Here is a 27,983-nt window from a genome sequence, read left to right as displayed (position 1 = left end):
TCAAAAAACATCTTGCCAATTATAACTAAGCTTAGATATCAGTAAAATAGAGACGGATGTTTCGTGTCAACGTTACGGTGGTCTGACAAAAATAATGCATGATTTTTTACCCTGTCAATTTAAGTTTTCAATCAACAATTTAAAAACAAATGTGTATAATCAAAAGTAATTTTAGTCTGAGTGTCCGATGTAAATTACTTATCAATAAAATCAGATTTAACTGGTCGGATAATACCCAATTTCGTTTAGATGTGACAGTTTGATATTCGCTTTTAAAAATATATCAATCCAGTTTCAATTTTTGAAAAGTATTTCAACCTTTCAGAAAAAATTTATTAACATCATTAACTTTATTCATGATCTTTACCACTAAATTTTAATATAAATATCAATACTTAATTTTGTAAATCATTTTAAATATCAATATTGATAATTACGTTAATATTTTTTTTTAAGAGACCTAATTGAGACATATTTTTAAAAATTGGAACTCAATTGTTATATTTTTAAAATCGAATATCAAACTGACACATTTAAGCGAGAGTGAATACCATTTAACTAATTAAACCATAAAATAAAGTAGGCAGTTAGTAATATGAACCAATGTGATCAATGTGATAAGAATATTGAGAAATTCGTACACTATTTTTACTGACCTATCCAAATAATGTTTTTTGAATTAATAAATTTAAAAAAAGTTCTCCACAATCAGACAGACTCTCCTGATAACTTATTATCTGCGAAATAAAGGAATTAATCAACTTATATTTTTCCCGACACAGTATACTAAATAAATAAATAACGAGTGTTTGACTAGTACTTAATTGAATTTAAAAACACTTGTTCTACACTCCCAAGTAACATGGACGTTTCCATTATTTAGTGGGAAAATAAAAAAGAAATTAGGCCCACATAGAAATATATTATGACAATTGAGACTGCAATACATAGGATCATGTCTGTCTGGGATAGAATAGATTTTCTCATTGGTTTTATATGGCCATAGTTTTTATGCATGTTGCTTTAATAAGAATATATGCCAATTTGTATGGTTAGTCGATTTCAGCGTGATTTAGACCCTTAAGTTATTGAAAAGCTAACAGAATATTTTAATTGATTTGAAAATGATTTCGCAAGTGTATGTTGTTTACGTTCACGGCTCCTCAAATGAATGTGGCATAAGAAGAATTCATAAATACAATCAATTCAATTTTCAAAAGTGTCCCAGAAACATAATTAACTATTTCTGATCTAAAAAGATCTTGAACAAGCGTGGACCTTAATTGCATTTAAAAATGAAAACCTTACAGAAATCAAAGCTGAAAGGTAAATTAAGTACCTACAGATAGTAAATAATGTTAGAAGAAATTAATTTACTATGAGTACTAGACATTTTAGTGAAAGTTATTATAAAGATAGGAAAAAATGAAAGGGGATTGAAAAATGAGATAAGAATAATATTAGTGATGTAAAGTGGAAAGGGAGGGAGAGAAAAGGTAACACCGACAGAATGGGATGCGTCTGAAGTGTGAAGAAGTTACTTACTAACAAAAGAAAACCAAAAGAGTTGAGTTTCCTCTATTCATTCATATTGGTTTGCTCCCCGTTGAGGGATAGAACAGAAATAGAAAGAAGTTAGTATGAGAGAGGGAGAGGGTTAGTTGAGTACTTTCATCAAATCAGTGCCATGCCACTGATATAGCCTCTTTCTTTGTCTTGCCTTGGGTCACCTCCAGCTGTACCCCATCACGTAACTTCACTCCAAGCACCTCTTCATTTCACTTCAACAGTAAAACTACCCAAATCAAAATTCAGTAAACTCAAGACAAATTTTGTTTCCAAGAAAAAAATGGAGAACTTGTTTTGTTTTATCCAAGGAAGGGACCGAGGACTGCTTTTTATGGAAAAACAGAACGGAATCCTCCTCCTATCTAATTCCAAGTTCCAACCACAACACAAGGAACAAGAGGTCGACGGAACTAGGCTTTGTTTTCTTAGAAGCAGCAGCAGCAGCCACTCTGGTCTGGACTAACAACTTTTCTCACGAACAAACCAAAATAATAATAATAATAATAATAATAATAAAACCTTAAACCATAGTTAATATAACGTCAAAGTAAAAGAAAGGTTGAGTCTGGTTTACGCAAAATGTGTCGTCTTATTCTTCTCCTTCCTTCCTGTCAGACCCATTTCTATAAAAGAAGCCACACTGCATCTTACTCCATACCCTTTTGCTTTCTTTATCCAATAATAATAACCCCCTTTTCCCTCCTTTTTCTTCTTTCCTTTCCCCTTCTTCTTCAGCCCTTTTCTTTATTTTCCTCAACGCTTTAATGGACTTATAAGAACCCCCACGAGTGCTTCAATTGTCACCCACCCAACTGCCCTGCTCTGGTCTACTCGGACACACAAAACTATTATTACTTTATACAGACAGCAAGTAAATGGAGAAACTCAATTTTGTGAAGAATGGGGAGCTCAGATTGCCTCCGGGCTTCCGTTTCCACCCAACGGACGAGGAATTGGTTGTGCAATACTTAAAGCGCAAGGTCTTCTCCTGCCCTTTGCCAGCCTCCGTCATTCCTGAGTTTGATGTTTGCAAGTCTGATCCTTGGGATTTGCCAGGTTTCCATTATTCCCTTCTTCCCCCTCTCTCTTCTTCTCAGTTCATTCAGTCTAATTGCAATGTCTCCTCAGGTGATTTAGAGAAAGAGAGGTACTTCTTCAGCACCAAAGAACCCAAATATCCTAACGGCAACCGTTCCAACAGAGCCACCAGTTCAGGTTACTGGAAGGCCACTGGGTTGGACAAACAAATTTTAACTTCAAAAGGGAACCAAGTAGTGGGAATGAAGAAGACACTTGTTTTCTACAGAGGAAAGCCGCCTCATGGATCCAGAACTGATTGGATCATGCACGAGTACCGCCTCCTTAACTCTCCGTCTCAGGTCAGGGTTCAGAGCAAGCAAATTAACTACCAATTATCCTCACGCATGCATTAATTACTCATACAATATTTTTGGTTTGTTTGTGTGGTTCAGGCTCCCATGGAAAACTGGGTTCTGTGTCGCATATTTTTGAAGAGGAGAAGTGGAGGTAGAAACGGGGAGGAGAAGGAGATGGAGAGTTTGAGGGGCAAAGTGGATAGCCGGAAGGTGAGGAAGTTGAAGATGGTTTTCTATGACTTTTTGGCGCAGAGCAAGACTGATTGCTCATCTTCTGCCGGCAGTGGAATTACCCATGAATCAGATGAGAATGAAGAGAGTAGTAGCTCCAACACCTTCCCGTATGTTAGAAGAAAACCTTGACTCCCTTCACTTCATTCTAGTACTACTACTTGTTTTACAACCATCTCAGATCAACCTAAGCTTTACCTCTTTCTTTTATTGTCTTTCCCTGTAATTATCTTTTCATTTTCAACGGCACTAAGGGTAGTCTATGTCTGGAGAGTATGCTACTAAAACTAGTGTGTAATCCAGTTTTTATTTTTACTTCAATCTCTAACGCTCTTCATCATCATGCAAATGCAAATGCAATGCTCCCTTAAAAGTTACTAATTTTCAGTCCTAAAGGAGATGCTTTCACAGAACAAAAGAAAATCAGAGTTTTCTTCACAAAATTAAAAAAAAAAAAAATACACAAAATGATAAAAATATGTAACGTAATATATATATATATATATATATATATATATATATATATATATATATATATATATATAACATTATACATGTCAAGATTTGGTTTTTTCTCGAATGAGAAAAGATAAAGTAATTGCAGTTATTAACGAAAAAAAAATCAATATTTCAATACATGTATGTAATAATGTTATTCTAAACGTTCATTTTCTTTTTATTTTTAATTAAAACTATTTACTTGATCTATTAAAAGAGGAGTTGAATTCTAGAGGCAATGTTATCATGATGATTGAATTTATGTTTTAGTATGTCATCATTGACTAATGGGTTAACTGAATAAATTAAAAAAAAATAGTGATAGTTAGATATCATATTAAAAAAAATGCCAAAAAGTAAATAAGAAAATTGCAAAAATTATTGGTATGAAAATGTACCATGTAACTTTATTCATAACGTTTTAAAAATTGTATCAAATATGTTTTCCTCTATTTTTAAATGCCTTAGAACAATTTTAGAAGAGTACTAAATAAAAACAAAGAAAAAATTTAGAAGAAAATGTTATATGAATTATTGTTTTATAATTAAAACTTAGTTCTTTACTAACTTATAGGAACGTTTTTTAGTTACAACTTAATTACGATATTTTGTTCAACTACTTCTGATTAATATTTGAAATATTTTGTATCCATTATAAGTTTCGTTAAATTCTTATCACACCCTCATCTTAATAAGAAAGCATTACACTTTCCATTATGTATAAATAGATAGCTTAAAGATAAAACTAAGTAAAAATGATTGTTTTAGGAGAGATAATGAAAATATTTTAAGGATCATACTTTTCCTGACAAATACCATTTTGGCTAGTTTGGCATTTTTGCTTACAAAAAGTGTATCAAGCATACCACTGTGCATAAGAATGGCAAGAATTGCAGACTGCTTTGTTTCACGTAATGTTTGGCCAAACCCAATCCACATAAACGAATTTAAAAAAAGAAAAATACTATATTGTAACATTAATCTTATTTAAATTTTCCATATCTTCATTTCATTATATAGATTTACAATTGTGATGAGCTATATAAACCTAAGATTAACACCTACATCAAATAACTATGTAAAAAGTTAAATCTTTAATTACCAATAAAAAAAATAAAATTATTAGTTAAGATACTAAAAAATTATAATAATTAACCATCATTTTTTCTTGACTTTCAAAAGCATTTTATTTTATTTTATTAACATTGAGTTTATAGGCTAAGAAAAACTTCATATTCTACTTTTTTCATAATTGTAATTAGTTACATATTTTAACAATGACAATTAATGAATTTAAAATAAAGATAGGATCGGATAAAAATTCATACTTCCAATCAGAAGTACAAATAATTGTTCTGCATTCAAGCAACGGATAATTGCTATACGGTTAAGGATTTGAGAATCAATATTAAATGTATGCAAGAGAATTGACCTAAACATTTAAATATGTGGTGAAACAATAACGAAACAAAAGAAAATAAAAGTGGATTGCGGACCTTCTTGTAGCAGGTTATGCAGATTAACTTGTCATGTCCTGTCATTAGCTTATGCAGACATTATGCAAGACGGACTTAGGCAACATACTCGATATTTTCAATCAATTTAACATACGAACCTATATAAACTGACCTACATTGTTATCCTAAAATATTTTAGGGTAATAAGAAATAAACAAACTTAAATTAAGATAATACTTTCAATTTAAAATTTTAGAACAATTTTGTTAGGATGAATTTGACAAGTCATTTGAGATCTTCTCGAACTCTTAGTTTCATCATTACGTTTTAAAGGTTTACAAGATTATAACGTTTTCACGTGGATAATTTGTTATCCTTTTAGCATGTGTGAGTTTAAATCTTCTCTCTAAGAATTCACCTAGAGCCATGGTTATCATGTTTCGTGTTTCTTCTATGCTCGTGTTTGTGTTCCTACCCCTTGGGGAATATATCCAAATTCTTCATACTGTACTGAGATGTATTGAGATTATTGTACTATAATCTTTTGAAGCTTGTTGTTAACAGTTTGGAATTTTTCAAACACTTCATCAAGAGTTTCAATACAATTCTTCCTGTGTTTGAAGATTGGTGGTTTTTCTCAACTAAACATATAGTTTGTGCCTTCATGGATGATTCTTAATAGCATCCCATAATTGTGTTGCTTTGTACCCATGATATTTATTATATTCAAATTTAGGTAAAATACAATTTATAATATATTTAGCCTAAGTTATTTGTGTCCGTTTTCCTCGTCTAACTTATTTGAACACGAGACAGAATAAAATTGGCCAATAATAAACTATTAGAACATTAACATTATAGTTTATTTGTTGAACGATGTATCGAATGGTTCACATCCTCTGAAACATCAAATGAAACAGATATCTATTTAGAGGAATTTATCGTCTAATAAGATGAACACAACTGTTTGGATTTTAAAATAATATTTTTATTTATTATAGTAACTGTGAAGTTAACTTTTGAACAAAAGTGAAGTAAAATACTTCTTAAATCGTTGTTTCTAAAATTTAACTTCTATTGTTAGACCTAAAATTGTACATGAAGTCACATCCTAATTCCACGTCAACCAATCATGATAAAGACAAATTTATTTGGATCATATGTAATATAGGACCCCTTTACTTAGTAATTCTATCATTTAACCACGGTTCTAATTACTTAAAAGTGTTAGCTCTCGAACATTTAAAAAAGGAAAAATAGCAGTTCATCAACTGCAAATGTTAAGAACTTCTGTATTGTCAGCATGTTTTTTATTCAAGTAAAGAAAATAGTATATTTTTTAATCATGTCTAAGTTCGATTTTGAAACTCGGACATGTCTAAGTTCGATTTTGAAACTCGGATGTATATTTGCCATCTAACTATATTTAAAAAAACTAAACTTTGCCTGATGCACGAGAAATGAATTCCTTGAAAAATGTTTGAAATAAATCTTAAATATTAACTCTATATTAGAAAAGATAATGTTATCATTACACTCTTTTATCATGAAGTAAAATTTTAAAGAACTCAAAATTATCAACGGAACTCCCTATAAGAAGAACGAAATTCACTATTTCACAAGTCCCTATAAATATAGCTAATATACTAAAAGGGTGCTAGGAAAAACTGTTAAAAGTATGTATGGTAACATTCTTGAATTCATTAAACTAGAGAGGACTATAAAAGCTGAGCCGTAGGAACTAAAAGATGAAGTAAGAAAAATAAAAAAGAATTAATTGGCGAGCGGAGTTTGTTGTTAATAAGGGTGTTAGAGTTCTTCACGACACATTTTCTATTTAAGTTTCATTTTCATGAAGAAAATAAAGGATGACAACGAGTGTTGTGTGAATTGCTGACTTAGAACAATGCAAAACTTTTGTCAAATCACGTGGGCAGCCTAACATGGTAGACCACACATGACCCGACCCATTCACTCCAATCCAAGCTAAACTTGGTAGTAGGCTCACCTGATTAGGTCAATCAGGTTCAGAAGGTTTCCTATTAATTATTATTTCTCCATCCAAAATTGTCTTGCACAAAAGGCAACATGTGCATCCATCAATTTTGACTATGTCTATTAATGTTGTTTACCCGCAGGGATTTACAATGTTTGCTTAGTACAACTGCAACAAACAAGACGTGTCCATTTCTTATTTCTTCTCCTAACCAAATAAATCTAAGTACATGGACCCCAGTTCCCAAAAGAGATCCAAACTCGCCTTCTCCACCAACACTATAAGGATGGCAAAAATGGATTAAAATAGACTGCCTTTCTATTCATTAACAATAATCTTTTGCTATCATTTTATTAAAACTATTGACTATAAGTTAATACTTTGATCTTTTGATCTTCTTTAACCTTAGGATCTTGTTAATAGTGTTCAAATGATTTGAATAGGATTTAATTGTTTATCTAATTGTATATATTTATACTTAATATTTTTATAATATTATTTTCTAATTTTAGTTGATGTTTGATAATATAAATAAATACCTTAATTATACTTTTATAAACAGATACATCAGATCAGTCTACTTTGCTTCTACTATATAAAACAAATTGAAAGAAAAAACAAAGCGCTTACCCACTAAAAACCGAATCAGTTCATTTGACTCATTTTTATCTCATTAACGAGTCAACCATTTGGAAATAGGTTGGCTTGCATCGCATTGACGTCAAAACGCCAATTCAATTTCAGCCCTACTACAAGTTCACGGGCCATAAATTAAGAGCCCCACAACACTACGGCCCAAAACACAAATCTCCCTCCTTTACCACGGTTACCTATATTGACAATTTCCTTTTACAACTTCTTAAAATTATAAAAAAGGATATTCACTCTGAATTTATGACACATACAGTTCAATATCAAATCTCATCGATCATGATAACTAAATTAATAAGGATTCGTTTATTTGACAAAAATGAGGTAGAGCGCCACTGAAACAAGATTTCACGAAACGATAGTTTGATTAAGAGCTCTATGAAATAAGTTAAAAAATGTTTTTGGTTGCCTGTAGAAATTAGATAAAGAAAAAAAAAATTATAGGGAGGTTATATGTAAGCTAGTACGTTGAAAGCTGTTTAAAAATTCCTAAGAATCATATAGAAAACAAAAAGAGAGTGGCATTACTGTGCAATTATTAAGTAAGAATAGTCTAGAAAACAATATAAAAATAACAGTGGCGAGCACGTAAAAAGAATATGGCAGGCACGGCATAGCTAGATTGATAAGAGATAGAATTGAAGCATAGAATATATTAGAGTAATTGAAGGAAAAATGGATAGAGTAATTAAAGGATCCTGCAATGATGCAAGAGATTGGGTTCAGAAGAAGAAGAATAGAGATGTGATTGTCGAAGAAGAAAAAGTAGAAGAAGAAACCCTAAAAAGGAGGAATAGAGGGACAGAGAGATGGGAACCTGCCAAACCCGGAGGAGGCGCTTCCCAGCATTGGCTTTGCGGGTGGTGGTGAGTTTAATTCAGTCCTTCAGTGTCATGGTTCTTCACGATCTCCGAGTCCCCCACACTGCACCACCCATCTTTCCAATTCTCTTCTTTAGATTTCAAAACTCTCTTTCTTTCTGTTGCCCAATCACCACCACTTCCAACCCTTTTCTCATTTCTAATTTGGGCTCAACTTTTCATTGTTTTGGGCTTTCTTTCTCCCTACCCATTTCCCACTTTTCCATTCTGACGTTTTACTATTTCCACTCTTCCAATTTTGTTATTCTTTCTCTCTTTATATTATTTTATCCTAATAATAATCTAATTTTACCTAATAGTTAAAAATATATTTATAGTACAAAACAAAATCAATGAATCATATGCGGAGACCTAAAGCAAATTTAATAAATGAGATTTTTTTATTTAAAATTTATTTTTTGTGTTTTTTTAGCATAAAAAATTAGTCCTTTGAATATAATTTGGTGAAGAAAAAGTGTCTAGAACGAACATTTTTTTACAAATAAGTTTCTCAAATTTGTATCGATATTCTTCCATTGACTTGAATTATATATATTCTTGCCAAAAGTAAAATCACCATCTAATCTTTTAATCTCCTTCCTCCTCGTTATCATGGCTTTGAAAATCAGAATTATCCTTATCACTCACTACTTTTCTTTCTCTATTTCTCTATTGTTGGTTTCACCTATTTCTATATTTTTATTATCTTCCATTCAAAGAGAACTTACATGTATTTTTTAATTTATTTTTCTTATTTATTTTTATAAATTTATTCATAACTCCTTTTTGTCAAGCAATTAAAGTCTCAATTCTTCTCTTCTTCCGGATTTTGAAATAGCTGATTCAAATTTTCTAGTTGAAATATCTATATATTTTTATATAAAATAAAAAATTATAATATATAAAACACTACTAAAGATAAGTATATGAAACGAGTAAGTTAAAACAATAAAACCTAATTTAGGTTGTCAACAAAGTAAACTCGAAAGTAAACTTGTAGTGTCTTGAACTCTCAAGTCTCTTCCTTATTCTCAAGTCTCAACTTTTTCACAAACTGCATATGTTATTTTAAGATTAATCATTATTAAAAAAAATATATTGTTCTTCTCAACTCGATAGTAAATCTTTTTTTTCTTAAACTTAAATTATCTTTTCTACAAAAAAACTTATATATGAATTATGCTTTGATTAATCTATTATTACCGAAAAAAGACTAAACCTCAATCTAATTATGTTGTAGAAAATTTTCAGTCCCTAGTCAAGGTAAGGACAAAAAAACTTTCAAGAACACATATAAATCTAAAAGTACTGAAAAGTAAAATTGAGTAAAAAAATGTATTTCTAATTCTAATACAAATTCAACAAACAGAATAAAAACAACAAGAATACAAACATGAGATTCAAAATTCAAAAATATAATATGTCAAAACCCTAACTCTAAGACTTTAGAATACAAGAAAGCAATGAGAGACAAAGGTCAAAGATGGAGAAAAGAAAAAAATAGAATTAAGATTAATTATAAGAAAATAAAGATAATTAATCATTGTCCTTTTTTCATAAACAAAAACATAATTTACTAAAAAAAAGTGAACTCATTAAATATCATTTTTAATTCCAATAAAAAATAATAGACACTAATAATAATTTAATTAAATTGTATTATTACATATAAACTTGTAATTAATTTAACTTTAACAGATATATATTAGTGATAAAATATTATTTTTGAGACTTTTTTCTTAAACAAAATTTTATAATTAACTTAATAGAGGTATATTAGTAATAAAAAAATTATTGAGGCCTTTTTTCTTAAATATAATATTATAATTAATTTAATAAAATAATATTGATAGTAAAATTTATTTTAGGCTTTCTTTTCTTAAAGACCTAAAGCAAGTGCTCCACTTGCTTTATCCTTGAGTCGGGCCTGTTAAAATAATATTTTTTTACAATGCTAACAAAAATTATCAATACTTACTACACTAAACTAATTATTCATTTAAACATTAATTTATCAAAAAATTTAAATCTATATAATGTAAATCAAATTTGATAATGAAGACATAAACATGTTTTAAACATATAAACAAGTACTTGGAAAAAAATATGCTAATATAATTAAAGTAATTAAAAGGTAAAAAGTTTATGTATATGATTATAAAAGTTAACTTACTTAGTAATACAACAAAATACATAGTCCACCTACTATTTTCTCTAATTTAATCATATGTGTAAGGTGGTTTTAGTCTCCTCCAAAGACTCTATTAAAACCCAAATTTTTATTGTTTGTCCTATTCCTTTTACATGTGGGGCACCTTTTGTCATATGTTTGTTTGAGGTAGTTATGCCTTTTGTTGTTTTGCTTCATACATAATTTAGATTATGTCCAAAGGTAGTTCCATTTAAGAGTTGGTAGCACATGCAACAAAAGCACTAAAATCCATATCCTAACACTTCCATGTTATGAAAGATGTCATGGCTGCCGTTGTAGGAATTAATGAACCTGTGAGGAACCATTAGAAAGATTGTATTTCCCATTTTTCTGTTTTAGCACAAAACAACCATACTAGTAACGACCTCCTAGATTAATCTATGGTAGTTCTAAGATTAACAATAAGTGCACCATAACTCAACATTGGAAGAACTTATCCAACTTTATTGTACTATAACCAACAAAAAATTAAGAAGGTCAAACCAACAAATTAAACTCTTAACACCATGTCTCAATTGCTGCAAAGACCTCATATCTCTCTCCTACTAGGTACTTCACATAGTTTTTAAACACTCAAAAGGACACCAATACCAATCAGAGTAAGAGAATCTAACAGTAGATATTTTGTTTTTCACCCATAAGCAAGCATTTAATTGTGCCACACTGAAAATTTCCACTACATCTACCTTCTCTTGCTTAAAAATAATGTTATTTATATGAATCTGAATTGCCCGAACTATTGCTACCCAGACAACCTTCCAAACCTTGTTTTGTTTTTCATTCAAGTTCGAAAGATGGAAGTGTTTGAAGTTTGTCATAATTTGTGCTAGATTGTCCTTAGTTGGTACCTTATTCAACAAAACTCGTCGTGCAAAATGTTTTGCAGTTGGAAGTACTTTCAAACTCCAAAAGACATTAAATAGATATGTGTTTTCCTCTTTTAAAGTATCTTGCAATGTATTATATACACATCTCGCACCGAATACTCCTTGCTCCTCTTCTTTCCAAAGCCAAGTATCTTCACTATCTCTTTCAAAATTTTGGTTTGCCATAATTTGGTTGAATTCCTATTCTAAGACGGTTATCGTATAAATTTGTACAAAATTATTATTTACACATGTTAGAATTACATCTTGTAATCAAAGATAGAATAAGTTTTACCTTTTGCAAATATCTTAAATACTTACATATTCTTTAATAGATATTGCACTGTAAATGAGAGATATAAGACTTATTTAAGTTTTCTTTTATATGAATATACTTATAAAAAATAAAAATATAAAGAAATAGCAAAATTACATAGTTGATGACAAAATCAAATGACAAATACTAATTAATAAATTATAATTTTTTTGAGTATTTAATAAAATGACTTTTTATTAGAGACTTATATGAAAACATTCAAATTTACGATAGGTTTAAAATTTAAGTTTCTCAAAATTAAAAGTAGAATATTTTAAATTGTAAAAATATTTTATGAAAGATCTCTAAATTAAAAAAAACAAAAATCTTAATTAAACTTTTTTAAAAATTGACATTATACTCTTTTGTATAGTCTTTTATTTAATAAAATTGAAAGAAATTTAGGAAAATAATAATTAATACTTGGATAATTTAGTATATTTTTAAAAATAATTGATTTAGTTAGAAAAATATATTATTAATTTCCTTTTTAATTATTAATGTGAAGTTTACAAATATTGTTTGTGAAATGGTTATGTTTAGTGTGAGGGGGGAGGAACAGCAGCCTGTGCCTGCCTCACCTACCTACCTCGCTCGACCCATGTCCCATGTGGTTGGCGAGTATATTATTTTTTATAATTAAGGTTTTCCTTTCGTTTATGTTTTTTAGTTAACACTTTAAAAAAACATTTGTAAGGGTATTTAAAAATATTATTTCATTAGATTCTAAAATTATACAAACAAATCTCATTTGGACAATTAAATTTTTAAAAAGATTGAAGAATATAATACTGGAATTTTACGTAAATATTTCATCTTTATCAGTATCATTTTCTAGTTTGAGAATTTTTCTTATTTTAAATTATTTTATAATATTCCAATAAAATCGAGTTTGAATAATAAATAAAAAAAAGTGTAACGATAAATAAATAATTATATTATATAGAAAAGAAAAAGCGAAAGGAGGAAGGGCAAGAGAAAAAGGGTGTGGGTTGTTTGGTTTGGTTCATACTTGTTTGTGTGGGTATCATCAGGCTACTGGGGATCGGATCCAGCTACAGTTACAGGTGCGGCTTCTTCTTCCTCTGCATCCTCTTCCAGATCTTTCTTTGAATCCTCGCACGCGCCTCTTACTTAGTCCTAGGGTGTTTGTTTCCACCGTAGATGTTGTTTGTTCATATCTGCTTCTCGCTTTTGTTGTTGATTACTTTTTTTAGTTTTTGATATAAAAAAATGAAATTCGTTGAGGGATTACGACTTTGGTGACTTTCTTGTTTTTGTTTGCTTGATTGAAGATCAAAGAAGAAAGATGTGGGGTGTAATAAAGCACAAGGTACGACTTTTGTCTGTTTGCAATTGCATTTCACTCTGCTTCATACGATGAACACAACAGAACGCACACTCTTTTTTGCAGACTCAGAGCATTCGCCCTGCCTTCTCCGCTATCAGGCATTTTTCTTCTGCCGCCAAAGAGGTTCGTATTATTGATCTCATCTAATCTCTTATCAGATATCAACCAAACTCGCCGTTTCTCTGATTCACGTCTTTCGCTGCAGATCACTGTTCGAGAGGCTCTCAACACCGCACTCGATGAGGAAATGTCAGCTGATCCTAAAGTCTTCTTGATGGGTGAAGAGGTCATCCATTTGCATTCTATTATATTGTCTCTTTCCTTTTACATTCTTTTTAATTATTTTCGCCCTTGCCCTCTTCTCTTATGTTTGTTCTTTCATTTTCCTTTTGTTTAAGTGCAGGTTGGGGAATATCAGGGTGCATACAAGGTTAGTTTACTTGTCTTACCAACCTCTGGATTTAAAAACTCGATACCGTTATGTATTACCTCTTAACTTTCTTTCTTCTTTCATTTTAGATATCCAAGGGGCTGCTCGAGAAGTATGGCCCTGAGAGGGTTCTCGATACCCCAATCACTGAGGTCATTTTCCTTCCCTACATTTCCTGTCTCTCTCATACTTCATACTTTTCCACCCATTTTGTTTGCAACTTATTTACATCTCCTTCCCGCCCTCCCTTTCATTCTTTACACCGCTTTATTGGATTTACTTTTAGGTAACAATTGTTGCAAATTGGTACACATTTGGTACTTCTTGAGGCTGTAACCCTCTCCCAGTTTTAGTCTATTAGATCTAGTACCATTCAAGAAAGAAAAAAAAATTGCATTGAGAAATTCATCGGTATTCAATTTTTGGTTAATAACCTGTATTTGATTATAAAACAAATGATGAACTCAAACTATATTTTTCCACCCATTTTATTTGCAACTTATTTACATCTCCTTCCCACCCTCCCTTTCATTCTTTACACCGCTTCACTGGGTTTACTTTTAGGTAACAATTGTTGCAAATTGGTACACATTTGGTACTTCTTGAGGCTGTAACCCTCTCCCAGTTTTAGTCTATTAGATCTAGTACCATTCAAGAAAGTAAAAAAATTGCATTGAGAAATTCATCGGTATTCAATTTTTGGTTAAAAACCTATATTTAATTATAAAACAAATGATGAACTCAAACTATACATTAAGCAGACCCTTTATTGTTATTTGTTGCTATTCTTCATTTTCTGAATTAGTTGGTATGACTAACCCAAGCACAATGTTATGAGTTAGAGTTGGCGATAAAGCACATGTGTTTCACCCTGAATCTTCTCCAAATGAAATTTGTAAGATTTTGGCATCTAACCACCTCTGAATTTCTCTCTGAACTTGCCAAGGTCCAACTTTAATATGTCCAAAGAGTCATTGATGGAATCAACCTATAAAATAAATAAATTGAAGCTTTAATAATATGATGGCTTTGGGATGCATTCCTTGGAATTAGAATGGGATGCTACTTTTGGCTTTTTTGTGTTTTTCATGTGTCCCGCTTTTCACTTTTTGCAACAAATTGCTTATTGAACATGAAAATTAATCTTTTCAGCTTCTCGCCACAATATTGTACTCTAATATCAATAATGTTTTCAATACCATGGTTGGCTCTCCATCTTAAAAATGAGATTAACAGACTGTCTTTTATGAATTGAACTTAACTGCCTATCCCTAGCCAAAAAAGAACAGGATTTATACATGGTTGCATATGTTGGATTTACATAATTTTTTGTGAAATTATAATACAGGCTGGGTTTGCTGGTATTGGAGTTGGTGCTGCTTACTATGGTCTAAGGCCTGTTGTGGAGTTTATGACTTTTAACTTCTCCATGCAGGTAGGATTATATCTTTATTGCATCATTTCTTTGTTAAATTTAGTGTGGAGTTAAGTGTTACATTATATATATATATATATATATATATATATATATATATATATATATGTGAACCTGGCTGTACATGAAGATGATTATATAACATTGTAAACATTGTATGAGTTTTCTCTTTAGTGATAGGAATACCTGAGTTGAGTTTTTGAATACGTGATGATGATTCCTTAAGGAGAAATGTTGACTTCACTGTGAGGCTGTGTTAATGATCAGGATATAGGTGTGCCTACCCAACTCAAAAAATGCTTGGCACGAGAGCAAATTTAATGTATATAAGATAAATGATATAATTAATTTCTAGCAGACATATAAATGCTCAAAAAATAAAAATTACTCTGTAAAAACCGTAGTCATCATTCATAAATAGAAGTCATGATGATATTGATAATAGTCAATCTCAAACTAGAGGGGGTGGGGATGTGAAAAACAATGCATGCTAGTAAATGGCATGCTGCTAGAGGAGTCACATGACAAATCACCAATAGTTGTCAAGATATTACATGTTTTGGGCTTGTGATTGCTGCTCTAGGAGAACCTGAAGTGATTCTCTGCTCATTGCAGGGATGACATACTTAATGCTTTTGAAATTCCGTGTCTGACTAACCTGTTAAAGATATAAAGCTAAGGATTTGTTGTTGGGCCAAGCTGCCGATCTCAGTATTCAAAAGAGGGATTCAGTTTATTGTTAACAGTGTCAATCATAATTGACTTTAAAAATAAAGCAATTCTGTAGTGTTTTAAATAATTGTTTTAACATCACTTCAATGCCATACAAATCAATTTAGTTTATTAGATGGCAGGCCTTTTTGCTGCAATTTGGTTACTTGACAACGCTGCATGAAGTAGGGCCTTTTGTTTGCAATCTTAATGTTGTTGACCACTGGTAGCTTGAATATTGCTTAGTTTTTAGCTTCATTTGTCTGCTATACAGCTGTGTCATCTTTGTTTTATTAGCTTGCTGATTAATTATTTAATTTTTATCCACTCATTGAATTTTAACTATTGTTGCAGGCAATAGACCATATTATTAATTCTGCTGCAAAATCCAATTACATGTCTGCTGGGCAAATATCTGTACCTATTGTTTTTAGAGGACCCAATGGTGCTGCTGCTGGGGTTGGTGCCCAGCATTCTCAAGTATGGTTCTCAAAGATACTTTCTTTTATTTACAAACTTTATTTCACTATTTCGTTAAATTCTGCATTGAATTTACTCTGCTTTACAGCTGTGGAGAACTGATAAATGCTTTAGATTTCATCTATGTAACTGCAATTTGCTTTTATGCAGTGTTATGCATCTTGGTATGCTACATGCCCTGGGTTGAAAGTCCTAACACCGTATTCATCAGAAGATGCACGTGGTTTGCTTAAAGCTGCTATAAGGGACCCAGATCCTGTTGTTTTTCTTGAAAATGAGTTGCTGTAAGTTTTGCTGCTTGATTCTCACCCCACACAACCTCCCCACCCGTGAAATAGGTTGCCATAGTTTTAACACCAGTTGTTATTATTATTCCAAAGAATATTTAATTTGTATGTTATGTCCCCTAGGTATGGTGAGTCATTCCCTGTTTCAGCTGAAGCTCTTGATTCCAGTTTTTGCCTTCCCATAGGAAAAGCAAAGGTAGCTAATTATATGTAGTGTACGAATCCTTGTTTCTAGAGCCATATTTAGTTATTTATTACACAATAATGCTTTCTTACTGCATCTAACTAAATTCATGTTTGCTTCATGCATTTTACCACTGACAGATTGAGAGGGAAGGAAAAGATGTAACTATTACAGCTTATTCAAAAATGGTTGGCTATGCTCTCAAGGTTTGTTTACCGGAAGATCCTTTTGTGGTGTAGATATGAATATTATGTTGTTCTAAAAAGTTAAAAGTCTCTAACCCGTCCTGTACTACCAAAGTAGATAACATTCTTAAATATCTCTTCTTGGTTTTTAGGCTGCTGAGGCACTGGCTAAAGAAGGAATCAGTGCTGAGGTAAGACTTGCAAGAGTTTGTAATGAACTTTCCCCTCTTTCTGAAAAACTTCATTTGGGTTATGATAATGGTTAGTGACGTTTTTATCCACATAGGTTATTAATTTGCGTTCAATCCGACCGCTGGATCGGGCCACGATCAATACTTCTGTCAGGAAAACCAACAGGCTGGTGACAGTTGAAGAAGGGTTTCCTCAGCATGGTGTTGGGGCTGAAATCTGGTTTGTCTCTTTACATTGACTTTCTCTGTATCTTTCTGGTTAACTCTTGCCAATCATGTGAGTGTACACTTCTCTTGAGCAGCACATCTGTCATTGAGGAGAGTTTTGGTTATCTTGACGCACCGGTTGAGAGAATTGCCGGGGCTGATGTCCCTATGCCATACGCAGCTAACCTGGAGAGAATGGCTGTCCCACAGGTAATGATTGTAGAATATTAATTGTTTCTTCTGAATATGTCAACTTGTTTTGGAAGATCCGTTTTCTTTATTTTGATCCGGAAATCTATTTCTATTTTGAATGGGTGTAATGATAGCCTGGACATAATGGTTTTGTGTGACACGAGTTTTGATGCTACTTTGTTTAAGGTTTTGGTACATGTGTATAGAGAATTTAAATCTGATTGCTTTCTGGTATATGTGGATGGACAGATTGAAGATATTGTTCGAGCTGCGAAGAGAGCATGCCACAGATCGGTGCCTTTGGCTGCAGCTGCTTGAAAGTTCTGAAAAAATTTCACGTCCTGATTAGTTCTTTGGTAATCCTTGATGTACCAAAAACAATTTTTCCCCAAATTTCCACCATAAAACAGCAGGAAGAAATTACAACCAAAGAATGCTGGTTTTAACTCGTGGGTTATGCTAGGCTTTGGTTCAAAAATTCTGTTGTATATTCCTAATTTTCAGGACTCACAGATGCCATACATTTTTTCCCCATTCTCAGCCAGCATATATATATATGGGAGGAAGTTAAGTTTAATAACTTGGAAAACAATAACACAGGGCGGGAAGTCTTCTGTGTTTTGGTTTCTGATTGGCAATAACTAAGTAGTCAATTTTTTGAATACATTGTCGAGTTTCTTTCCAGTGGACCAGTTCTATGCAAGATCTAGCTTACTTTTTTTATTCAATTCTCTTTACTGTTTCAGTTACTTGGCAGGCCAGAGATATTTAATTTGATATGATGTCCGTATCCTTGTGGAGAGCAAGGCTGTGGGTACCTGGTGTTGTGGATGGTGCTTGGTCTAAGTCACCGTGAACCCCCAAAGCTTGTCGTTTTTCTCTGCCGTTCTTTCGGTTCACCAATAGCCACGAAATCATATTGGCTGCTGTTAATGTCAATCGAAGAAATTTCTTCATTTGCCATTTCCTCCTACTTTCTTTGCGAATTTTACCTTTTCCAGTTATCTTACCCTTTGCGTAAACGAACTTAACTTTTATCTGTGAACCTTTTCACCGTGAATCATGAGAAATCAGTTGGAGGTTGCTTTTAGATATAGTTGTTGTAGTCAACTTCATTTAGTATCATGTCAATGTATTAACCAGGGAAGATAATTTAGCAAATTTATGTCGTAGACCTAATTATATGCCATAAAATGTCACTGGCAATAGTAAATTATATTTGTTGTTGGAGTATATTTGAGAGGGAAGGTTTTGAAGGACAAAGATGGTGCTAATTTTTTAAGTCTTTTTTGGATAAATATTTAAAATGAAAGGAAAATATATTAATACTTTGTCAATGTATTATTTTCAACCATAACTTCTCGGTTTTATTTTATTTGACGTTTTGACATGATGAAATGTTCTATTTTTTCTTTTTCTAGAATATTAACGTTGTATGTGGGGATGAAAACAATATTTTGAACACAAATTCTCGTTCCCTAAGATTTCATCCAGGGTTTGTTTTATTAATACTTAATAATCTCGATTTGATAATTTAAATACATTTTTCCTTTCATCCTTTCGACCACTTTTAAAAATAAAACTGTAGAACTTTAAAGCAAAAAAAAAAACCTCACGTACAAATACTGATTATAATGCGTGTATAAACCTTAAACAAAAACTTAAGTGATGATATTTTCATAAAAAATCTTTCATAAATTCCAAAATATGTTTTCTTAGTTCTTTTTGAATGTTATTTGTATCCAAGACTTTTTTAGAACAAAATCTCACTTTCGCAAAGCAAGTTATGATATCAAATTCGATTACATTATTCTTGGAGCGGAGTCAAAATGTGATAAATAGTTGAGTTTTGCAGACAAATGGAATTTAGAAGCTTCAGTGTCACTTTCCATAAACGAAGTATTTTTAATTTGAAAAACGTGTCTTTGTTTTAGTTAGGGAACATAATTTTGAAAAATAGTTTGGCAGTCATTTTAAAAGTCAAAGTTGAAAAGCTTACATTTTGGAGAAGAACATTTTGTATTGATTCTTGTTTGGAGAAAAAAAAAATATAGAAAAAGTTGTATGCATGGAAGGTGCGGCCTTGACTTTTGACAAGTGAACGAAAGTATTTTGAGTGAGTAGTTTTATAATATAATTCAATGATTAGAAGGGTGGAGTAACGAGAAGCAGAGAATTGAGAGAGGGAGGAAGAAGGGAAGACAGAAGAAGGTCAGGGAAAATTGTTCTGTAGAATAATATAATAGTAATGGTAAATAGAAATACAATATTATTAAAAATAAATAAATAATAATAATAATAATAATAATAATAATAGAAATAATGGAAGGTTGGGGGTGGTGGAATTTGCGTGGGAGGAGTTGGTGGCGTAAGCAGAGGAAGCGGTTGAAGAAAGAAATGGTCTGATTGGGATGGGGAAGGGGATTTGACCACCTCCTGGTTGTCGTTGTTGGCGGCGATTTCCTTTTGCTATTCTACACTCTAATCTCTCATTCGTTACGAACAAACAAAGCAAAAGTTAATGGCAGAGAGGAGGAGAAACGATTGCAAGGCATCGATGAAGAACTCTCTGAGGAAATTGCGAGGTCTGGCGCTTCACAATCGCACTCGCAAGCATGACTCCTCCAACTCCATCCAGCCCCTGGGCCAGCTTGACGAGCTCGCTCGGGCCACCCAGGCACGCACGCCTCCACATTCGCATTTCTCTTTCCATCTCTGTTTCTTCAACATATCCTACCCTATCATACAATACATCTCTACTTTTAGGGTTTGACGGATGGAATTGATTTGGAATTGGTCTTCAGGATATGCAAGACATGAGGGACTGCTATGACACCTTGCTTTCCGCCGCGGCCGCAACCGCCAGCAGTGCCTATGGTAGGGTTGGGACGTTGGAATATCGTTCATTCATTCATTCATTATTTTCTTCATCATTTCAGGCTTTGAATATGATCTATTATTCTCTTCTTACAGAATTCTCTGAGTCCTTGCGGGACATGGGTTCTTGTCTTCTCGAGAAGACCGCTTTAAATGACCACGGAGAAGAAACTGGCACTCTACTCTTCTTTTACTTCTTCTTCCACTTCCGCACACACCTCATCACCCTTCTCATTTTTCTCTCTTCACTAACCCCTTGCCCTGTTCTTTTCCATTATATTATTGCAGGAAAACTTCTCCTCATGCTCGGCAAAATCCAGTTCAAACTCCACAAACTCATTGATGACTACGTCTCTTCCTAATCTTCTCTCTATTTCCATTTTATCTTTACTTCTTATTATCTCTGCTTTTCATCACTCTTTTCTTTCCCATTCCAGCGTTCTCATATTATTCAGACAATTACCATTCCCTCAGAGTCTCTATTGAATGAACTTCGAATTGTTGAGGTTTCTAATTCTAATCTTTTTTATATCTCTATCTGTTGCACTTACACAAACCTACTTATGCATCACTCTCCTTCAACTTTCAGATTCAGCTTTTTCTTATTGCAGTAACCTAAAAATATCTTTATTTTTATATTCTGCATGGATGACTTTTTGTAATTTTTATCTTTTTTTTTTTTAACACTCGACCAGGAGATGAAGCGGCAGTGTGATGAGAAAAGGTTTGAAATGTTTTTTATTTTTGGATCTGGTCTTGTCTTTGACTGTCACACTGATATACTTGTCATTGTGTCATATGATATGCAGAGACTTATATGACTATATGGTAGCAAGATACAGAGAAGGAGGCAGGTCTAAAGGCGGGAAAGGGGAAACTTTTTCTTTGCAGCAGTTGCAAACTGCTCATGATGAATATGATGAAGAGGCTACTTTGTTTGTTTTCCGATTGAAATCTCTGAAGCAAGGACAATCGCGTAGTCTTCTAACACAGGCAACGCGTCACCATGCTTCTCAGGTTCTTCACATGCCCCTGTTTCCTTGCAAAAATTGGAGTTTCCTTTTTTTTTTTAATGTTATTACCATTGCTTTCTTTTGTGCCCAAAACAGTTGTGTTTTTTCAAGAAAGCAGTCAAGTCCCTTGAGACAGTAGAACCACATGTAAAATCTGTAACTGAACAGCAGCACATTGATTACCAGTTCAGTGGTCTTGAAGAGGAGGATGGGTATGAAGGTGACGATGGAGATGATGATGGTGGTGGTTATGATGATAATGATGATGGTGAGCTGAGTTTTGATTATGGACAAACTGAACAAGACCGAGATGTTTCTACGTCACGAAACTCCATGGAGGTGACTACCTTAAGTAACTATGATCTTCAATTTTTTTCTTCCCCTTTGATGATTTTGAATTTATTTAGAAATGGTTGTCTAATGAAGGCTGGGAAATTACATCTACTGACACGCAAAAGGGAACAGGTGAATGATTGTGCACTCATGTGGTGGTCGTTGAAGGGTTTGAATCCTACTGCATGCTATGGTGTATATGTGTGAAAGCAAAATTAATGAGTGAATGACTAAATTCCTGGAGAGAGATTATGTTGTGCGCAAAGTTGTTTTTACAGTCTTAAGCTCAAAAGTTTTGCATATTTGTTTGTTTAATTGTGACTAACTGCTCTATGCACACGAGTAATACAGTTTAATTAGAATGCCACTAGATGGATGGGTTGAGCAAGAACCTCTTCAAGTAAACTTCGGGGTTTTAACTTCTTTGGTCAATGCATGAAAATGCTATGGAAGTTTTCAGTAATGAACTTCTGATTTTGAAGATTTTGGTTCTGAACAATATATATATAGTTTTAATTTTCAAAGTTTATAAAAGACTTCAATTGGCTTATATTACTCATCTTGATGACATGGTGCTTATCCGTGTTCACCTCTTTACAGCTGGATCAAGTGGAAGTTACACCTCCTGGAGGTCTTACATCTGAAGCTGCCAAGGTAAAAAATACATCTATTATCTTCAGTTTTTTTTGGAGCCTATAAAACTTAAAGTACGCAAGGGCATGCACAATGAATCTTTTGCTCTGTTTGCAGGAAAACTTAGACAAACTTCAAAGGAATTTATTTTCCTTTAGGGTTAGGACAGGGAGCCAATCTGCCCCGCTTTTTGCTGATAGTAAACCTGATGCAATTGAAAAAATGAGACAGATGCGCCCATCTTTATCTCGGAAGTTTAGTTCATATGTGCTACCCACACCCGTTGATGCCAAGAGTTCAATCTCTTCAAGTTCAAATAATCCAAAACCTTCCAAAGTGCAGGCAAATTTAAGTGAACCTACAAAGAACTTGTGGCATTCATCCCCATTGGATCAAAAGAAACATGAAAAAGATAGTGGTGATGAATTTTCTGGTTCTATTGTCAGAAGTGCTCAGTCAGTACACAAGGAAAGTAACAGTAATACTGCATCCACGAGATTGCCTCGTCCTCTGGCAGATAATTTTTTATCCTCGAACCGTGATTACATTTCTGCTCACTCTAAAAAGATTAAAAGATATGCCTTTTCTGGCCCATTGACAAGTGATCCCGGGCCTACCAGGCCGGTTTTGGTAGAAAGTGTTCAACTATTCTCTGGACCTCTTTTGCCAAGTCCAATCCCTCAGCCTCGGTCATCATCTCCAAAACTATCTCCCACTGCTTCTCCCACTCTCGTGTCTTCACCCAAAATAAGTGAGCTTCATGAACTTCCTAGGCCTCCAACCAGTTTCCCATCGAATTCAAGGTTTTTAGGTTTGGTGGGTCATTCTGGTCCCTTGTTGTCTAGAGGTCAAAAGGTTTCCTCTGCAAATAATTTGGCCGCATCAAGTGCTGCATCTCCATTGCCAATGCCACCTCCGGCCATGACTCGTAGTTTCTCCATACCTTCTAGTGGCGCTAGAGTTGCAGCATTACATGTTCCTAGAACACTAGATTCTTCTCATGGATCATCTATATCCGAGACTAATGCTTCTCCTCTGATACCACTAGCGTTATCTAGTAGTCAGCCATCATCAGATTGCTGAGGTTGCTGTGGATATTTAGACCAGAGGTATTTTTTTAAACCAGGGCTTTTTGTTTACCTTTTTTCTTATTTTCTATTATTTTTGTTTTCCTTGATTTATTTGAACTTTTTTTTAATTGTGAAATTTAGACAATGTAGAAAGTGTTGAAGTTTCATTTATAGATGGCAAAACCTTTGTCTCCATTTGCCTGGTTTGGAATGGTATAAAATGGAGATAAAGATCCGTACCCACGTCTATAACATCAAGAACCTGTAAAAGCCTTTGGTATAGGACACCTATTTCTATCTTCAAAGTTCTTGCAATATATAAATGATTTCCAATTCCCCCTTGTGGAATAAAATTGTTAAATGAAAAATATCCAATACTTTTTATTGTATCCTTAGTGTAATTTGGAGTATGTGAGTTTATCTCTTTGGACTTTATTAATTAGGATTATAATAAAAAATTAGGATAAATAAGGGTTAGTGCTTTATGTATTGCAATTGCAACATTATTTCATATCATATGAAGTCAATTCTAATGTCATAATATTCAGTTTTTATTCTGTCCTTTTCCTCCGGAAATACCTTAATCTCTCTTAGTCACTTCCATTCTTCTAATAAAGTGTTGAATTTAATCACAAGGCATTTGGATGAAGGGATGTGTTCTAAATTTTGTCTTTATCTAACCGTTTAAACTTTTGGAATAGTTTGCCATATGACAAAATAGACTATGTAATCTATATGCAAAATACTCTCTACTGGAAATGCACATTGGGATTGAGAATATTTTTGGTGCAAGCATCATCTATTTTAAATGGACTTGACATTTTATTATGCACAAGTACTTTATAATATGAGGTCATACATGCAGAAGCTCACTTGCTTGCTATTTTTTTCATCTTGTCCTTAAAATAACATGTGCAATAGGTGGAAGTGTTTATAATGATGGGATGCATAATTTAGGACATGATGGGGTAGTTTTTATAATGCATTGGAGAATTTTCAATTCTAAACTAATTGGTATTACCATTGTAAGATTTAGCAATTGCTTTATTATTGTTCCTGTTCCTGCTACCAATACTGTGAGAAATTTTAGTTTAACTTACGTATGATTTAATGTTCCCTTTCTGTTTTGACTAATGTTATGCGATGAACCCAGGTATAGTCAATGGATACTTGTGCAGACTAATTCTACTTACGTCTGAAGTTAGCCTTTACGGCCTGGCAAATTAAGCTTGGGGCCAAGAAAACTTAGGTTAAGTTTTGCTTAGTTGCAAAGATGTATATATTCGTTTTTACCTAGTATTCGTGTGTCTGTCATAATCATTGTTAATTCAACTTTATGGGCTTTTTGTTTTCTTATTTCGAAATAAATGCCCATCGGCTTTATTGTTGAGATATGCATTTAAGCAATGACGGTAACCAATCAATCACGCCTCCTCTTTACGAGCAATCCAATTGTCTAAATTAAGTTGTGTACCTTTCAATAAGTGCAGTTTGCTTTCATATGTTTTCTTAAGTAAACATTTCCACGAACACATGAAATCAATTCTCGGAGAATTCGATTTATTTCTGGATTTGCATGCATAAATCATGCTTTTGATTTGTCTGCAATCTGATGGAGCTGGACACGAAGAGAGAGAATAGAATTTCATGTAGTGTAACAATGTCGCTTTTGTTGTTGAATCGCTATTTGGTTAATAAAACACGTTGCAATAATAAAAAAAGAAGAGAAGTGGACCTTCTTGCAATTATGCTCTAGCAGGTGCTGATCACTACCTAGGTACCGTGGCATTTTCTATGATCTGGTAGAATTAGTTTAAGTCAGACAAATGGGTACTCTTGTGGACTTATTGGGGCAATTTTGTTTCGAACATGTATGTAAATTCCAAATACCCAAATTTAAGTGGCTTTTGTCATTATCATTATAATTAATCTATATCTATCTATATATTACAAATGGACATCACAAACCATCCGTACTAGCTGTACAGATTTGGAAACCAAGAAAAGAATTGCCGATGTCCTAATTAGAATGCAATGCATAATATTGGTAATTTGGAACGGATGCAAGGAAAATAGACATTTCCTATATGATACGTTGTTTGGACGATAGAGATTGACTTCCTCCTGGTTATTTGGTAGATATAATCCTTCATTTGCAGCTTTCTCCAGTATCATATCTGACGAATCCCATTAATTCCGGTCCTTTCAGTCTTGTGTTATTCTTGAAACTGCAGGAATATAAACTATTATCCAATTCTCTCACACACATAGATCAACTTGGGCATGGATCTAGAGGTAAGAGAAGCATGAAATCATAACAGGGGAATGCCATTATCAATGTTATATAGAAGCATGAAAGTAATTGCTAAATTCTACAAATGATCAGCATTGAAAAGTCAAAAGAAAATTATAATCGCCATTTTCCTATTTTGATGGTATTTATATATTTTCTTGTCACCAATGAGTTGAGTTCAAGTCATCTGTTATTACTACTGTCTGTTATCACCCTGCAGAAATAGCGGCTTAAACTTACTTACAGAATCTGTGACAAAATTTGTGCGAGTAATAATATCAATTTTGCAAGTAGTAACGAAGTGGACCTTGTGAAGTACTCGGATTATTAAGTTTTAGATTGACTCACCTTTGTTCAGAGAACTTGGAAAAAGAGCCGGATGTCGGGAAAGTACCACACAGATCGTTGTTTGATAGGTCTCTGCATAACATAAGAAAAACGAATTTAAAACGTGAGAAATTAGAATTTACGGAGAAGAATGAAGAGATGTGTGATATTGAAAAGGTAGGACAGAGAGACTCACAAGATCTTGAGGTTTCCCAACTTAGTGAGTTCCCTCGGTATTCTTCCAGTGAGCATGTTGCTGTTGAGCCGCCTGTAATATTGTATCATAAAAGGCTTAGGCTTAGGCTTAAACTTAGGCTTGGTGAACGGTCCACTTACTATTTATTTTAATTAACTTACAAGAATTTGATGTTGGAGAGGTTGGACAGGGTGGCGGGAATGGAGCCAGTGAGGTTATTCTGGTAGAGACCCAAGCTAACCAGGTTCTTGAGGTCTCCAAGTTCCTTTGGTATTGGACCCTTCAAATCATTCTTGTACAGTTCTCTGCACATACATTGCCAAACCAAATCTTAGGTTCTATCTTTGCATAACATATTTGATCTTTAGTGATGTCTGTCAGACATTTTCAGAAAATAGATAAATACAAACTTCGCTACGGCGCTTACAGAAATTGAAGGCGCTGGAGCTTCCCTAGCTCTGGAACCAAATGACCAGACAATTTTGCATGTCCGAGGTCCCTGCATGAGTACGCACGCAATTATCAGACTTAACCCATATCAAACAAACATGTTACAGGTCCTTCTCCTGATAACTTATCGTGATTATGGTGGTCGGACGAACCTTCCTGACTTATTCTACACCCACACACACATAATAAAATAAAAAATACAAAGAATACATTCCAAATAAAAACGTGAGAAACTGAAAGGACAAGATGGAGTTAATTACAGTCGGGTCACTCTCTTATCATCATCACAGGTAACATGGAACCATGTACAAGGATCCACCAAAGTTGGATCCCAGCTCTGTAGAACGTTATTTGGGTCTTTCACAGCTCTTCTGAACGCGAACAGAGCATCACCTGTTCGTTTTCAAGTTCAAAAAAAAAGAAGAAAATACTATTGTGACAAGATTCTTCGGCTGGATACATATGGAACGCATATATACAAAGGGGTGGGTTTACCTTCAGAGTTTGCATTTATAACAGCGAAAGGGTCTGATAGGAGAAGAAAAATGGCAAGAACGTAAAAAGGTACCCTCATGCTCCTCTCCATGAAGTAGCAACCCTGAAAGTTGGTAGAGAGAGACTTGACTGGAGTAGAGATTTTAGACCCTCACCCCTCACACCATCTGACACCAGTAGATGGTTCTATTTGTAGTCGAAGTGCGCCTAATAGTAATAATACTAATAACAAAAACTTGTATTAGAGACCAAATCTTCCTCTTTCTTTAATGCAATTATGCTTTTGGAATGGAATCACAAATATATGGAGAATTTTTATAGTGCCCGTGAATGGATATGAGATGCTACCTCTTTAGTTTGTCTATTCACACTCAACTACCAATGTAGTCTTGCGTTAAATATCCTTACTCTTTTTCAAAACATAATTTTAAACGAACAAATTAGTCATTCCCTATAGGCCTCTATAAATAACTATTATATAATTGTTATTCTTGATATATTTAGTTAGGTCAAAGAATATAAACACTATTTGAATTTTAATAAGGAAAACATTTAGGATATTGATTAATTATTCAGTATTCAAGCAATAGAGTTTAAGTCTATCGCAGTAG

General features: G+C 33.2%; 4 protein-coding genes and 1 long non-coding RNA gene across 8 annotated transcripts; 3 read left to right on the top strand and 2 right to left on the bottom strand.

Moving 5' to 3' along the window:
* Nucleotides 1–1,516: 1,516 nt before the first annotated feature.
* On the bottom strand, nucleotides 1,517–8,876 carry LOC114185251. Its single transcript, XR_003604777.1, has 2 exons — nucleotides 8,596–8,876; nucleotides 1,517–1,781 (listed from the first exon to the last, which is right to left on the bottom strand). It is a non-coding gene; the product is annotated as an uncharacterized LOC114185251 (long non-coding RNA).
* On the top strand, nucleotides 2,156–3,516 carry LOC114185250 (NAC domain-containing protein 83-like). Its single transcript, XM_028072872.1, has 3 exons — nucleotides 2,156–2,625; nucleotides 2,698–2,948; nucleotides 3,042–3,516. The coding sequence occupies exons 1-3, from the start codon at nucleotides 2,445–2,447 to the stop codon at nucleotides 3,306–3,308; spliced, it is 699 nt and encodes a 232-aa protein (XP_027928673.1). The 5' UTR covers nucleotides 2,156–2,444; the 3' UTR covers nucleotides 3,309–3,516.
* Nucleotides 8,877–12,957: 4,081 nt separating the features above from the next.
* Nucleotides 12,958–18,413, top strand: LOC114185513 (pyruvate dehydrogenase E1 component subunit beta, mitochondrial). The gene is made up of 15 exons (XM_028073272.1): nucleotides 12,958–13,099; nucleotides 13,328–13,365; nucleotides 13,447–13,506; nucleotides 13,589–13,669; nucleotides 13,787–13,813; nucleotides 13,903–13,965; nucleotides 15,162–15,248; nucleotides 16,314–16,439; nucleotides 16,590–16,723; nucleotides 16,850–16,922; nucleotides 17,051–17,116; nucleotides 17,248–17,286; nucleotides 17,382–17,506; nucleotides 17,589–17,703; nucleotides 17,935–18,413. Exons 2-15 carry the CDS (start codon nucleotides 13,342–13,344, stop codon nucleotides 18,001–18,003), a joined length of 1,089 nt encoding a protein of 362 aa, XP_027929073.1. The 5' UTR covers nucleotides 12,958–13,099; nucleotides 13,328–13,341; the 3' UTR covers nucleotides 18,004–18,413.
* Nucleotides 18,414–20,012: 1,599 nt separating this feature from the next.
* LOC114183484 (uncharacterized protein At2g33490-like) lies at nucleotides 20,013–25,058 on the top strand. Of its 3 annotated transcripts, XM_028070515.1 has the most exons (12): nucleotides 20,013–20,362; nucleotides 20,490–20,562; nucleotides 20,659–20,736; nucleotides 20,851–20,912; nucleotides 21,000–21,068; nucleotides 21,258–21,286; nucleotides 21,372–21,579; nucleotides 21,672–21,914; nucleotides 22,002–22,040; nucleotides 22,509–22,562; nucleotides 22,659–23,650; nucleotides 24,765–25,058. In XM_028070515.1, the coding sequence occupies exons 1-11, from the start codon at nucleotides 20,207–20,209 to the stop codon at nucleotides 23,622–23,624; spliced, it is 1,977 nt and encodes a 658-aa protein (XP_027926316.1). In that variant the 5' UTR covers nucleotides 20,013–20,206; the 3' UTR covers nucleotides 23,625–23,650; nucleotides 24,765–25,058. The 3 variants fall into 3 exon arrangements, with proteins under 3 accessions (XP_027926316.1, XP_027926314.1, XP_027926315.1); XM_028070513.1 differs by having other exon boundaries at nucleotides 20,659–20,912; XM_028070514.1 differs by lacking the exon at nucleotides 22,002–22,040 and having other exon boundaries at nucleotides 20,659–20,912.
* A 429-nt stretch (nucleotides 25,059–25,487) lies between these two features.
* On the bottom strand, nucleotides 25,488–27,641 carry LOC114183485 (leucine-rich repeat protein 1-like). 2 transcript variants are annotated; one of them, XM_028070518.1, is made up of 7 exons: nucleotides 27,373–27,641; nucleotides 27,138–27,270; nucleotides 26,855–26,926; nucleotides 26,589–26,732; nucleotides 26,428–26,499; nucleotides 26,253–26,324; nucleotides 25,488–25,900 (listed from the first exon to the last, which is right to left on the bottom strand). In XM_028070518.1, exons 1-7 carry the CDS (start codon nucleotides 27,461–27,463, stop codon nucleotides 25,858–25,860), a joined length of 627 nt encoding a protein of 208 aa, XP_027926319.1. In that variant the 5' UTR covers nucleotides 27,464–27,641; the 3' UTR covers nucleotides 25,488–25,857. The 2 variants fall into 2 exon arrangements, with proteins under 2 accessions (XP_027926319.1, XP_027926318.1); XM_028070517.1 differs by having other exon boundaries at nucleotides 25,488–25,839; nucleotides 27,373–27,636.
* Nucleotides 27,642–27,983: the final 342 nt, after the last annotated feature.

The sequence above is a fragment of the Vigna unguiculata genome, chromosome 5 (assembly GCF_004118075.2).
Source record: "Vigna unguiculata cultivar IT97K-499-35 chromosome 5, ASM411807v1, whole genome shotgun sequence".
Taxonomy (NCBI): domain Eukaryota; kingdom Viridiplantae; phylum Streptophyta; class Magnoliopsida; order Fabales; family Fabaceae; genus Vigna; species Vigna unguiculata.
This window is presented reverse-complemented; position numbering and strand designations above follow the sequence as displayed.

Coding starts and splice junctions, on each gene's coding strand:
- LOC114185250 (XM_028072872.1), top strand. CDS start 2,445: ATGGAGAAACTCAATTTTGTGAAGAATGGGGAGCTCAGATTGCCTCCG. Junction 2,626..2,697: donor TGATCCTTGGGATTTGCCAG/GTTTCCATTATT, acceptor ATGTCTCCTCAG/GTGATTTAGAGAAAGAGAGG. Junction 2,949..3,041: donor TCCTTAACTCTCCGTCTCAG/GTCAGGGTTCAG, acceptor TGTGTGGTTCAG/GCTCCCATGGAAAACTGGGT.
- LOC114185513 (XM_028073272.1), top strand. CDS start 13,342: ATGTGGGGTGTAATAAAGCACAAG. Junction 16,923..17,050: donor TTCCCATAGGAAAAGCAAAG/GTAGCTAATTAT, acceptor TACCACTGACAG/ATTGAGAGGGAAGGAAAAGA. Junction 17,117..17,247: donor TGGTTGGCTATGCTCTCAAG/GTTTGTTTACCG, acceptor CTTGGTTTTTAG/GCTGCTGAGGCACTGGCTAA.
- LOC114183484 (XM_028070513.1), top strand. CDS start 20,207: ATGGCAGAGAGGAGGAGAAACGATTGCAAGGCATCGATGAAGAACTCT. Junction 20,913..20,999: donor ACAAACTCATTGATGACTAC/GTCTCTTCCTAA, acceptor TTCCCATTCCAG/CGTTCTCATATTATTCAGAC. Junction 21,069..21,257: donor ATGAACTTCGAATTGTTGAG/GTTTCTAATTCT, acceptor ACACTCGACCAG/GAGATGAAGCGGCAGTGTGA.
- LOC114183485 (XM_028070517.1), bottom strand. CDS start 27,463: ATGGAGAGGAGCATGAGGGTACCTTTTTACGTTCTTGCCATTTTTCTT. Junction 26,500..26,588: donor CTCTCCAACATCAAATTCTT/GTAAGTTAATTA, acceptor ACAATATTACAG/GCGGCTCAACAGCAACATGC. Junction 26,325..26,427: donor TTGGGAAACCTCAAGATCTT/GTGAGTCTCTCT, acceptor TATGTTATGCAG/AGACCTATCAAACAACGATC.